General features: G+C 42.0%; 1 protein-coding gene across 1 annotated transcript; it reads left to right on the forward strand.

Moving 5' to 3' along the window:
* The first annotated feature begins 8,027 nt into the window (after positions 1-8,027).
* Positions 8,028-8,576, forward strand: LOC115767078. Its single transcript, XM_030711222.1, has one exon. The coding sequence runs from the start codon at positions 8,094-8,096 to the stop codon at positions 8,562-8,564; it is 471 nt and encodes a 156-aa protein (XP_030567082.1). The 5' UTR covers positions 8,028-8,093; the 3' UTR covers positions 8,565-8,576.
* The last annotated feature ends 5,859 nt before the right edge of the window (positions 8,577-14,435 follow it).

Consider the following 14,435-nt stretch of genomic DNA (forward strand, 5'->3'; position numbering starts at 1 on the left):
TGATATTTGAAAAGTTTTATGAAAATAATTTAATTAACGGATCCCTCCACTCGCACGGAGTGTGGCTCTTGCGGGTTCGGGACAATGTTCGACCGCCATATATTAATAATATGCTTCTATCTTTGCAGTGCTTGCCAGACGGCTTTGAGCAGTTGAGGGCGACGCTTCAGCAGCAGCAGCAGCAGCTTCAGCTTCAAAAACAACAACAATTGAAAGGTGTATTGAAACCGCAGGATGCCGGAAACACTGCCAGCAACCGCAACGGTGAGCGCCAGCAGCATAGACTGCACAGTTGCGGTGCTTAAGGTGCCCACGCCCACCATGCAGTTGCCGCAGCCGTGCAACCTCCAGAGTCTGGGCCTCATTATGGAGCCAAACAATATCAATATTGAGCTTAATCCTGCGGCAACAACGTCCGGCTTCAAGGTGAGTGCATAATCAATAGATTAATAGCTAATCAAATATCCCAGGGAACTGAGTATGAGAAAGAAGATTCAATATAATCTAAAGTCGGGAGTTTCAAATTCATTTGAAGCGTGTTTCACACTTTTCAAAAAATGCATTCCTTTTTGGCGCGAATGTGGGTCAAAGATTTGACGGTTGACGTTTCCAAGGATCTATAGGAAAAATTCATTGAGACGTATTTCACATTATTCGCAAAGCTTTCTAAGTGAAAAGAGCGATTCTAAGACTTTTTGAAAAGGTTTAAAGTTTTTTCGATTTGCCTTAAACTTATTTTCAAAGCCCTACAAAAGAATTTAATGAGTACATGTTTGGGAAATTTCGCCTGCACCAGTGGAAAATTGGCGGAAGACGATTGTATGAAAGTTATTTGTTAGCCGTCCGATCGTCCGATCCTATACATGGGTAAAAATTTCCCAATCCCATAACTCGGTCATGCGATTTACATGAGGTTTGGCTTTTTGCACATTGCTTGGCCTCTGGATGAATACTATTTCTTGGCCCTTGCCCTAATATAGAAAGCAATGAGTATATCGAAAGTATTTATTGAATTATGTTTTGGTTGATTGGCTCTGCCCTTCGCATCTCATTGGGTTGGAACACGTCCGCGATTCTGGATGGTTGTGCGATCATTCGGATTGCCCATGACGGCCAGATTGGGCCGATCCGCGCGCAGCAATTGTGGCCTATTCTCTTGGGTCTGATCCTCGCCAGCTGGGCTCTCCGGTTCGAAGAGCCAACAGATTGTGCGGTATATGTGATCGGCCAGCACGACCAGCGGCTCGTCGATGCTCGGCCCGAACAGCGTGGGCGACATTAGGGACTCGTCCTGGCATTCCAGCGGCGCTGCTCGTCCAAAGGTTAGCTTCACACAATTCCTTGCCATGCTCCGTAGTCCGTGCACTATTTTGGTCGGGCTGAGGGCCGACTTGAAGCGTTCGTAGATCTCCTTGCGATGGTGATATTCCTTGTATTGGGCGATCAGTATGCGACCATCAGGTGTCTCTGGCATATCGCTCTCACTGCCGGAATCAAATAGATCACTGAAACTGGAGACCTCGAGCATACAGCCTCTTTGGGGCTCCGGCTGCGGACACGCAACTGGATCGACCGCAAGGAGTTCGATTTGTTGTTTGGGTGCGCATTTCGTTAAATCTCCGGAACCTTGATTTGGCTTAATCGTGTGTGTCTTGCGCGAGTTCGAGCTCTTCATGTTGTTGTTGTTGCTGTTGTTGTAGTCCTCCTCGTGCTTCGACTGTGCAACGGAGTCCGACATGTCCTGACTGTAGGGTCCACCCTCTATGCGCACCGAACACCGACGACCCAAATTCGCATCATAGCAAATCTTCTGCACCGTCTTCGTAATCACCTGACGACTGAGCATAGCCTCGGGATTGGCGGATACGAACAGCAGATAGGTGTCGCCTTCCGGCACCGCCTTGTAGGAGCCTGCTGGCGGCTCATTGATGCGCCGATGGAAGCGCTTCTCCAACTCGTCGATTACTTCTTTGTTGAAGTATTTACTCATTGTCTTCGGAAATGTTTTTTTTTCGACTCTCAATTTTGTTAAAAGAAGACCAATTTAAACAAAAAATTAAAAAGAAAAGAAAGGTTACAAATATATGAAAACTGTACAACTATCTTAAAAGGTTTCAAAATTTCAATCAGATTTGAATGTGAACTGTGCTACAGAAATATAAAACCATGACTGTTCTCGTATAATCTGAAAACAATGTAGTCATTGTTATCTCTGCAAGGCCTACATAGATCCCTTGTGGAAGACAATATCTGTAGCTACGTATATAAGCTCGGGATCCCAGATACCCCATCTTAGCATAAGATTGAGCTCATTCCAAAATTTCATAAAGACCCGAATTATTCAAGTGTATGAATATAGTACTCAGCATATATTTATGTGGATCTGTTCAGGTAGCTTGGAACTGACTCCAACTAATATATTGTATATATCTCGCAAATCAAAAAAAAACCTAGTTACAAAAGTTATCTTTATAGTATAACCGATCCTCTTTTATTGTCTTAATATATATTCGAGCTTTCCTCAAACATTTCAAAATATGCAAATTATTAATTAAGTGAAAATATAAAAAGGATTCACTTAAGTCAAGCATTTATTCAAGTTTTATGCAACACTTTTCCATATATTTTCGGTGCAGGGAAAAACTTTTATATTCTATTCAAAGCAAAGTTAAAAAATGAATTTGGAGCAAATCGTGGGTAAAATTAACTTTATACAATTTCCCCTATATTTTTCAAATTTCAATCAGAGAATAAAATGTATTTGTGGACTTTCAAAAAGTATAAAACACGTCTCAGGATAAGTTTCAGAACGATTTCTAAAAAAAAGCTTCGAATTTAAAGCAATAAAAAATGACATACAATCGTTTTCACCAATTTCTCACACTTACAGGTGGAATTCTAAATAACCATGTCTTAGCGTGAATCTCAACCACGTAAGCTAACTGCATTCAGATATGCAGATACAGACACATTCCGATTCCTAGATCAGTCAATCAGTCAGTCAATCAATCAGTCAGCACAAGTCATTTAATACAGCTTATACTACTCGTCGTTATGTTACAATCATTTCACCAATTTCTCACACTTACAGGTGGAATTCTAAATAACCATGTCTTAGCGTGAATCTCAACCACATAAGCTAACTGCATTCAGATATGCAGATACAGACACATTCCGATTCCTAGATCAGTCAATCAGTCAGTCCATCAAGCAGTCAGCATTTGATATATGTAGATTATGTTAGGGAATATAGACACATACACATACATATAAGTAAATACGTTTCAGTGTACATACATATAAAGTACACTCAGAACTGCTTACAGGCTATATTCCAGTCAAGCACTCACGATTGAATCATTTTTTTTTTTTTTTTTCATTATTATTTTCGAGCCCTGCTAATGGATCTCTCCCTGTTGGCAGTTGCGTAATTTAATTACGCACACGAAAATGTCAAACGGTCGCGGCTGCTGCTGCTCGCATCGTTTTTACACTCGAATTGAGTTCTGCCCTTCACCGAGTCCTGGCTACTGTCGCTGCCGCTGCTGCTCCTGCTGCTTGTGGTCGCCGCATTTTTCATGCTTCAGTGCGTGCAATTTGGCCCGGTTGCGGCTGCGGGGGTAAAAGGGGGAAAGCGTATGCCGTCGCCTTATTCAAATGACCTAACGCAGGATGCGTCGCTGATTTTGACAGGCAGCCACGCAGCCAGCCGACACTGACGTTGGCGTCGACGCTGACGTCGCTGTCGCCGTCGCCGTTAGCAGCGCGCGTCTAATACAGTTTTAATACAAATTTCAATTCATTTTGTTTCGTTTCATTTCGACAGCCCGACTTTTTTCATCTTCTTCCTTTTTTTTGTGGTTGTTGTAGTTCTTATGTCATCCTTCGCTGTCTCCGTTGTCTTTGTTGTTGACATGTCACTGCAGGCACGGCGGCACAGTGGTTCCAATGCAATTGTTTGCGTGTGAAATACAATTGCACGTAACCGAATATCTCTGAGCATCAGATCAGTTGCAAATGTTACAAATACAAAGTATGCCGATAATTGTCTAGAATTCGCGCTTCTAAGCTTTTCAATAATATGAAATATTATATTTAATAATATAGCTTAAATTATACTACCTAAAACTTTCTGCAGCCTTTTAATATTGCTAACTAAGTCATTAAAATGTCTTGCGAAATATAAATGTTTTTAGTCTAATTGGATTTGTTTCCCTCAAAAATGTTTATATCTTTTAATTGAATTTCAGTTAGTTACCGTACTTTCAGATTTTTTGAGGAAATCTAGTTGGCTTCTTGGAAAATATAATGAAAGCATTTATTAGGTTTGACCTCAAGTCAGTTAACTTTCTAGACATATATCTTTAAACTTTTAAAATAAAGTGGTAAATTAAATAAAATTCTAAGTGGGGCTTACTCTGAGATACAGTCTATACTCTATTTTATATAGATCTTTAGTTTTTTTTACCAAAAGAAAGAAGTCGGTTTATGTACAATATTATTTGCTAATAATTTAAAAATAACATTTTATTTATTGACCTTCTTTCAAATATTTACTTTTATTTAATGCAATTTTGCTGACTTTCTTTTGATCGCATTTTCGTATACAAGTGCACACTGTGCAGCGGAGTCGCTGCCGCTGTTGCTGCTGTGCCCTTTGGCTCTGGTGGTGGCATTGGGTTCGGTGGACAGTTTAAATCTCAATGCATGTGTGCTCTGCCCAATCTGTGTATGTGTGTGTGTGTGTGTGCGCAGAGATTTGTTGTAGGGCTGCAGGGTGCACTTCAACTACGCGGCTTGTTTGTCAGCACCAGCTAGATCCCGGGTTGGGTGGTGGGGGGGTAGCAGCAGCAGAGGGTGAGGAGAGCAACGTTGCCGGCGGCAGAGCAGTCAACCAGCCAGTTGAGCCCGATATCATTCAATGCTTCTAATTTACGGATTAATGAAGGCGCAATTTTACATATTGAAATTTTCGGTTGTGCGCCCGACCCGATCGTGGGAAGCGATTAGTGGCCATGGCCGTGGCCATAGCGGAGGCGACACACTGCAATTGTTGCCCCTTGCTGCTGCCGCTCTTTAAATTTGCTCGGCTTCGGGCCTGGCATTGATGGATTGCCTCATAAATTTGTGATTAGCTAAGCTTGATTTTCCATTTCAACCAAAAATGCACAAATTTAATTTGTATGAATATTTATATGCGTATATGTATGCATAGTTGTATGTATGTGTGCCATCTGTCAGGGAGCGCATCCAGGTCATTGGCTGAACGGGGGTGGCGCCGTGTGAAAGTATTGGGTGTGTGTTGTCCTAGGTTGTGCCTGCCTCACATTTGCATAATTTCAAGTGTGAGGACAACCGACACCCACGTGTTGTCTGTTATTGTGTGAGGGCGCCTTCAAATTTTAATTGAATTGTATTTGAATCTGGCAGCCCGAACAGATTCGCCTTTCCTTATAGAAACATATAGTGCTTACAGGTATACTAATACGTCGTAAGATATATAAACAATTACATTTTTAAATGTCAACTGGCTAAGCAAAGCCAATTTTACATACTTAACTAATAATATCTCTGCGGTTTATACTTGTTTTAAAAATCAGTTTCGAAAATTGCAAAGGTTTAGCTTGAAACAGGCTTTACAATTAACTTAACCAGCCATATTCTACAATGTATTGTATATTATTCCACAAAATCTTATAGGTAAGTGTTTTGGTTGACAAGCCAGTTATACAAAGTTTAGCTTTAAACAGCAAATCCATATTCTATAATCTATATCATACATTAGCATGGTTTATAACTGAATAGCCACACTCTACAATCAATATTACAAACTATATATATGTATATATCTAATTGTGCAAAATGTTGTACATTTTCAAATATTGTTTAGTTCCATATTTGGTTCAGGCATCAAATCAGATCAACAGATTCCACTGCAATGGTAAAAACAGTTATAGAAATTGCAAATAAAAGAAGTATATAAAATAAAAGCATGCTACAGTTTCTGGCTTAAGTCAAATATGCATAAGTTTTTCTCATCTGAGCATTGCCAACTTTAGAGAAGCTTTAGATTGTTTATCTTTAGGCAGCTTTTTAGCGCTTGGCTTGTTCAATTTTTCAATTCACAGCTCAACGCCTCCAGGAAAAAGCTGAAAAGAAAAGAATATAAATAAAGGGAAGTCAGTTGCTTAGTGCAAACACTAATAATATTAATAACGATAATCGTGATGAAAATGAATCTGCCAATCCGATTTCAGGTCATAAATACGTAACGCCATGCCCATTGATTGGTATCTCCCGTTGAGTATATGTGCAACAGAGACAGGGTGATTGGGCGAAGGGAGCGAGAGGGTGCATTCCAGTGGCGGGCCACGCGTTGGCAGTTGCTTATCTCGGGTGACCAGCGTGCCACGTGCGATTGCCAATTCCAATTCCATTCATGGGCCATAGTTTTTGGCACGTATATGTGCTGCGACCAGCAATGGGTGGAGGGTAGCGGGTTGCTGGGTAAGGGGAAAGGGGAAGCTGTTGCCGGTACCAACAAATTTGCGTGCAATCGTTAGCCTTGCGTTTTTAATGACTTTTTCGTTTCAGTTCTGTTAGCATTGCATTTAATTCGATTATGATCCCTGCGCCCAGTCACAGTCCCAGTCCCAGTATCGCGAGTCCGCCTGGGGTAGCTGCAAAGTAATTGAAACGAAAGCAAGTGGAGCGCTGTACATTTCCCAGGCGTACGCGTACATACATACATACATATATGTATACATACGCATGTGTGTGTGTGTGCGCCCAAGTACAACTAATGTGGGTGTTAACGGTGTGTTAAGTGATTTTGCCATTTGTAAAATCGAACAATTGCGCAAAAGCCGCTGCGATAACTATCGATGTCGCTGCTGCTGTAGCTGTCGACGCACGTTTTGCCCATATTTCAAATGCTCAAGTTAAAACTTTTGATATCCGTTTTAAAATTGTTCCAATGCGCGCGCGCGTGTGTGTGTGTATGCGCGAGCATTTAAAAAGTATCGACTTACGTTTTCTTTTACGTTCTTTGCTGCTGCCTTAGCACGCCATTTGCCAGCGCTGCCCAACTGCTTGCCCGTTAACACAGCAGCTGGCAACGCCAAATGAGAATTAATTTTGAAATATAAGTGCGTATATTGTTACGTACTCATAGGGCAGCGGCTCTTATATCTTAATTTTAGTGCGTATGTATGCTTGCCATTTATTATATGCGTCCACTGTCGTCCCTTGTCATTTGGTCCTGGTGCGGCTTTGGCTAATGAAAACTAAAAACTTCAATTACCAAAAGCAAAATAATGCGTTTTTAAACCCAAAAATGTAAGAACTGTAGCAAGAAATTGTGATAGATGAGGGTATGGCAATGCTTTTTACGGACCACTTGTTTGTCCCTGCGCTGCTTATAAACAAAGAGTTAACCGAAAAGGACAACACAGCGCACCAAGAAAATGGCAATAAATCAGTGTAAGCAACACTCACACACACACACACACATGCGTATACACAAATAGTAAAGTAATGCAAAGCAAAAGTAAGAGAGAATGAAAGGGTTTCGATTGTTGTATGTTTGTTGGACTTTCCATGAAATTTCCCAATGGGGTGATTATTTAAAATTGTGCAACGCATAAATAGCATACCAAACGGAGAAAGCGGGGAAGCAGCTGTATAATAAATTCATTTATGTTGTGTGTGTTTGTGTGTGCGTGTATCTCTGATACACATAATTGTTGCCAACTTTTTGTTATCTAAGTTTTGTAAAAAAAAAAAAAAAAACATGAAAGCCACTCGAAGCCTGCAGACGATACTCAGCTGGTATCGATGCGCGGCTGGCTACTAAAGAGAACGAGTTATGAATGGCATTCCCGTAACATATTCAGCTAATTTGTAAAGGAATTATTGCTGTGACGTCAGCAATAAATTTGCATGCCTCAGGGTTGCGGAATATCCATGTTGTTAATCGATATTCTGTATCGCACTATTGCGCATCTCTAAGAATAAAAGGCGCGCTCGCATTGAACATCTCTGATTGGATTTCGTTAAGGCAAAAAGAGCTGCTGCTACTTATATAAAAAACAATGCCAACCAATGTGCAGAACGAACAGAACGCTGCGGAGACAGACGTTTCAACAGATGCAAACGATACGGCTGGCCTGATCAAGCTCGTCGCCGACATGGGCTATCCGGAGAACGAGGCACGCGATGCGCTGAAGCGCGCCTCCAACAATCTGGAGCTGGCCATACAATATCTGGTAGAGGGCTCCGCCAATTCCGATGAGGAGCAGCTCTCCGATGCAGCGCTACGGCGTCGCACACGTCGCCGCCACAAGCAGCTGCGCAACTGCCTCATGGACAATCCGGCCATAACCGATTACGCTGTGGCGGCATTGATGAAACAACCGCCACGGGCTGTCGAAGCGTTGCGTGACGTCGTCGCCAATCATAGTGTGCTGTTTCTGGAGTCAATGCTTGAATCGTCGTCCGACGAGGAGCAGCCGAAGGCGCAGAAGCTAGCTGCCAAGTCAGCTGATGGTGCGATGTACTCGTAAAACTGAGCATTAAAGATATTTAACCGGAAGGTAAAAATCGTTGTTGCTGTTGTTTATTTTATGCTTTAGCATTGTTTTTGTTGTGGCGCCGGTCAAGCCACCCTTTTGTGCGTGTTATTTATTTATTTTTATTTTTATTTTTTTTTGTGTTCATTCAATTTTTGTTGTTGCGGTGTTTTGAATTTTGGGCACTGTCGAGCGCGTCAACCCTTTTGGCTTGATGATTAATGATCGCCTTTTTATTTTATTTTCTGCTTTCTGCTGTTTTGTACTGATTTCAATTTAGCGCTTGGCGTTACCAATTTACCCTTACCGGAGGCGCATCTTTAGCTTTGCTATACAGCAGGCATTTCCATTCAGTTTATTTCCTTTAAATATGCATGCATGTTCTTTTTTTTTTTGTTTTGTAGTTCAAAATCTCACTTTGAGTTTGTGAACCGGTTCGCAAAAGGTGTTAAAACTTCTTATAAGAGTTTTGCAAACATGACGTCAAAATGTATATATTATAAGACTTTTACCAACATTTACATTTAACATAAGATTTAGTATTTAGTAAAGGGTATCTTAGCGTCGGTGCCAAAGTCTCGCAACGCATGCTTTACACTTCTTGCTGTTGTTGAAAAATCCTAATTAATTTTGACTTGCAACCGTTTGCACTGTCAACCGCAGCCACGTAGCCGGCGCTGCCACCGCTGCCACCGCTGCTGCTGCCGCTGTCAGCGCTTATCGGCCATTTGATCGGCGTTGCGGCGTACCGCGAAATGCGACAGCGACGGCGACGGTGACGGCAACGGCGACGGCGACAACCCTTGACGCGCGTAGGCGGCGCCCTATCATTTATCATGGGTTGCAAATGCGCTGCCGCGCTGCTTAAAAGTGGCCGTAACTGAGCTCAAGCAATGGCAATTTTAAAGTGCATTGTGCGGCCGCGTTCGCATTTCACAGTCACAGTTAATAAATTATGTATTGAAATTGGATATCGCCAGTGGCTGCTGCTGCTGCTGCTGTTTGACGCACAATGCAACGCAATTAGACGCGTTGAAAGGAAACGCACGCGCACGCGCTCGCGCTCGCTCCTATACTTCTCTTATGGGTCCCATGCACGTAACAGCAATGCAAAGGCTCAGGTATTCAAATTTGCTCAAAATAATACGTGTGTGATTGTGAGCGCTGGTAAAGTGCAGTCTACTGCTTTTGCAGGGCTCGTACGCCGATCGCTCTCCCTTTTTGGTGTTTCGCTCGTTTACATGTGATTAACAAGAGGCAATCAATATGTTGACAACAAGCAGCTATAATAATTGCAATAATAACCGCAAACGCTGCAGCGAACGGTGTGCGAAAACGCGCCAAACACAAAAACAAAAATGAAAGAGTCTCTCAAGTACGCAAACAACCACGCCAACGATGCATTTAATTGCGGTGCAATTTCGTATGTGCATATACATAAATATATATATGTAAATACATACATTCATATATGCAAATTAATTGGCAAGAAACAAGACGCTGCTTAAGGTGCAGCCGGCTGTGTCTTAACCTCGCAACTTTAACAACACTGTCGGCCATTTTGAGTTTTTAACATAGGTAGCCAAATATTTTAAAATTAATTTAGCATACCTATGTATGTGCATATGTATGTATATATAGTTATGCATGTATTGGTGTGCTTAAGCAGACTTTTAGTAGTGTTAAGATCGTCGCTGATTTTTCTGTTAAGTTCCGTTCGCGTTCGTTTATTTAACAGTCCGGTTTAATTAAAAACAAATGCATAGCATGTATGTCAAAGTAAAGTGCAGAAAACTGTAATCGAAATTGGCTATTATCATAACCAATTAGACTTGTTTCAGATCGAACACGAAAATCTTGGCAATGCGCTGTAGACACGCCAGCGAAACCCCATGTTAACGTATCGCGAGCAATCCAAGTGGTAAATTTACATATTTCTGTAAAGCGTTGGGTTACGATTTTTATTTGCACAAGCGCTTAATTGTGTATAAGGGGAAGGTGAATCGCATGCATGTCCTGGCCAGCAGCTGCTGAGGGCTGCCAATTAATAGATGAAAATGGATTTGTGTAAGAAATATGCGTTGCCATTTGCATGCGCAGCAACAACAATAACAACGACAACAACAACAACAACAACAACAACAACAACAACAACAACAAGAACAGAAGCAGCAACGGCAACAACAATGTTTGCCACAGAAAAGCCCCGACCAGAGACAATTAGGCAATTATTTGCGCAAAGGATCAAAACCAAAACAAAAAGCAGTCTGTCTGTGCCGTCTCTACCCCCCCCCCCCCCCCCCCCCCACTCTCTCTCTCTCACTCTCTCTCGCTCTCTCTCACTCTCTCTCGCTCTCTCTCACTCTCTCTCGCTCTCTCTGCCACACTCACACACACGCACTCGCGCTCTCGCTGCGCCTTGTGGGAAAGCGCATAGTGTGGCCAGATTCTAGAGCTGGGGCTTTCGTTTCTGTTTTGTTCTGTTCTGTTCTGTTCGCGTTTGCTTTTAATTGAACATGAGCAATTAGCGTGCAATTTGTTTCGCTCGCAAAAATGCTAACGGTAATCGCTGCTTGCTCCACCCTGAGCCGCACCGCACGCCCCGCTTGCCCTGACCCCGTCAATTCGCTTCACGTATGCCACGTGTTTTCGGGCAGCCCAAAACGCACTTGAGTAGAATTAATTTTAAATGCTGCGCTGCACGCGGCTAAGTGATTATGCCAAGCCATAGGAACCATACCATGAAACCATATCAGCCCATTCCATTCCATCCCATCCCATTCCATTCCATTCCAGCGTTTGCTCGCTCGCTCGCATGTTTAATTATAATTAAAAAGCCTTAGCTCATCTCTAGCCCCCACCTCTCTCTCGCTCACACACACACACACATTGTCACTCTGTCCCGTTTGCACATGCTGCAAGCATAGCCTGGTCCCGCAAACATTATAACGGTTAATTGAGTGCTTAGTGGCCGGGCTACGACTTGCAGCAGCCGCCTCAGGATCTTGAGCTCATCTGCCTTGGCCATTGTCAAATCGAGCCGTGCACTCCATAATATTAATTATTTTAATTGAAATGTTCATTATTTTACATCTAATTTAGCGCTGGTTGCGTGTGCGACCCCCGCTCAACCCCGCCCAACCCCGAACCCACCAGATTCCAGCTTCATGTTCGGACAGGACAGGAATCCTGTGCGCAATGCTCACATGCTTTTAAGCTTTCACTTTGAGGCCGCCCGTGTACAGTGGGTCAAGTCCGATTAAAATGCCAAATTATTTGTGTTGCCTTTTTTTTTCGTTTGCATTTTCTTTTGAAATATTAGTTTGTTATTAGGTATTAAAAATTGCTGCATTCCTGAGACTGTTCCTCTTAAAATTAGACTAATACAGCTTAATTGAAAAATCAAAATGAAACCTAAAAGTATGCAGGGTATTACATATAAGGCCAAAGCTAAGGCAAAAAAAAAACTAGTTTCAAGTAATACTTTTTTCCAAGCTTTTTACATTTTTTAAGCGCAAATTTATCTTGATATTATCGTTTCTATAATTATAGATATTGATGCTAAATCTAGATGATACTCCAGTATGTCTTAGCTGAAATTAGCCATAAAAAACAGCCACAATATCGATATTATCGAGATTATGTTCGTATAGGGTCTTTATATAAATATCTATAATTATAGATATATTCTATGAAACTTGATACGAAATATAGATGCTACTCGAATAAGTTCGCTGGCATTTTCGATAAAAACCACATTTTACATTATTTTTTTGTAACTCTTAAAACCACAAATATGAATCAAATCTATTAAAATATTGCTAGAGATGTGAAAATATTAAAAGCAATGGTTATTATATGTCCCGTATAAACTTATATCTAAAACTTTGCACATAATAGCATCAAATTCAGTTTGAAAAGAAAATTGATTAATTAGACAATTGACTTGTAGGTTATGTATGTATGGCTTATGGTACCACTGTGCACACTGCTTACGTTGATTTTTATATTTTGGGGTTGCTGCATTTGGCGCGGGGTTTATTATAAATTTTTAATTGGCTTTTTATGTATGAATAATGCTGCTCTTTGCCAGCAGTCGTCCTGGTCTAAAGGGCCAAAGGGATGCAGTCCAGGGGGTTGCGGTGGATTCGCTGCGTCTCTCTCTCTCTCTCCCTCTCTCTCTCTCTCTCTGTCTGTCTGTGTGTCTTGGGTGCGTGCGCTATGCTTATCCTAAGTAGTTTGAGCCTATTATTTATGCAGCCAATTCATTATGTGGTTGTTCATGGGCCATGCGATTCGCTCTAGGTTTTTATATTTTTATTCTATTATTATTATTATTTTGTTTTATTCTTTTTTTTTGTTTTTTTTTTTTTTGCAACAAATTTGTTATGGACTGAAAAAGGGGTTGGCCGCTTGCAGCCAAATAAAGAGCAGAAGGCAGGATTATTATCTCCAGCGAAATGTGTCTGTCAAGTTGGTTGGTTAACCGACAAGAATCAAATCAGTCCGAGGTGCAAAATAATAAATGGCTAAATGGCAACAAGAGCAACAAAAAAGCAAAAGCATTGCTTGCAACCCCGTTACAAAGGTCCACGTCAAATATAAAAAATTACATTTTTGTCAACTCATTAGAAACGTGACGATGGTAGCTGCCCGGCCATTTAGCGCTTTGAAAAGGGTTTGTCATTTAATTAAAAAACGGCATAGTCAAATGAATAAATGGATATTTGTACATAGCTAGCGCTGGCTCCACCTACAGCAGCTAGTCGGGCCACTTAACAGTGCGCGCCTACGCACAGGTGTGCCTAACAGAACGCTGTTAACGGGCTGCGATTCTGTTGCTGCTACCCTCGTTGGCCGGCACCTGCGATAGGCGGCTGGCAGCCAAAAGCCAACCGATTGGCGTCCAATGGCAGCGCAGCCCCAAAAGCATTAAATTAAAAAAAATAAAAAAAAAAGCCACAACAACAACAAGAAAACCCCAACCACATCGAATCTGGAGCAGCGTTTAATATGCGCAAGAGCCAAAACAACCCTCGCAGCAGCAGCAACAGCAACAGCAAAAGCAGCAGCAGCAAATGCCGGTCTCAGCCAGCAGCAACAGCAGCTGATAAGCCAGTGAGAGCGAGAGAGCGCCAGAGCGCAACCACCTAACAGCCGTAACGGCAGCAACAACAGCAACAGCAGCAGCAGCGCAGCAGAGCCAGCAACAACAACACAGTGGCTGCCGCTTTTCGGTTTTCATTCATGCAGCCTCGTCGCATTCGTCAAGTGAACTTCGGCGCTGGCGGTCGTGTGTGCGCGCAGTAGCAGTTAGCAGCAAAAGCAACAGTAACTAAAATTACGTTAACGCGAAACTCAAATTTGTTGTGTGCAAAGTGCGAAGCGCATTGTTTATTATAACAAAACCAAAAAATTATTTCTTTTTTTTTTTTTCTAAGATATTTATGCAAGTGTGTGTAAGTTGTGCGTGCCACAAAATTAAAGAAAAAAGGGGAAAAAACACAACAGCAACAGAAGCAATAATAACAACAAAAAAACATCTGTGCGTGTGTGTGTGTGTGTACGGCCCCACCATACTTCCCACCGCATTAGCGTTTGTGTGTGGCGCAATTATTTGAAATATGCAAATTTACGAGCTAACTAATTGAGTCGAGTTCAGTTCGCAGTTCGCGTGTGTTTTGTGTTGTTGCAGGTGTCGGGCATCAGTTTGTTCTTTCTACCTCATTCGCTCGCTATCTCTCTTTCTCTCTTTATCTCGCTGGCGCTGACGCTCCAGGCTCTCTGATGTGCGGACTGATCTTGCCTCGTTAGGAGCGTCTTCTTCTTGCCATCTGTATTAATTCAATCAACGGTAAATCACGC

Source organism: Drosophila novamexicana, unplaced genomic scaffold (assembly GCF_003285875.2).
Source record: "Drosophila novamexicana strain 15010-1031.04,08,12 unplaced genomic scaffold, DnovRS2.1 tig00001302-arrow-arrow-pilon, whole genome shotgun sequence".
NCBI classification, from domain to species: domain Eukaryota; kingdom Metazoa; phylum Arthropoda; class Insecta; order Diptera; family Drosophilidae; genus Drosophila; species Drosophila novamexicana.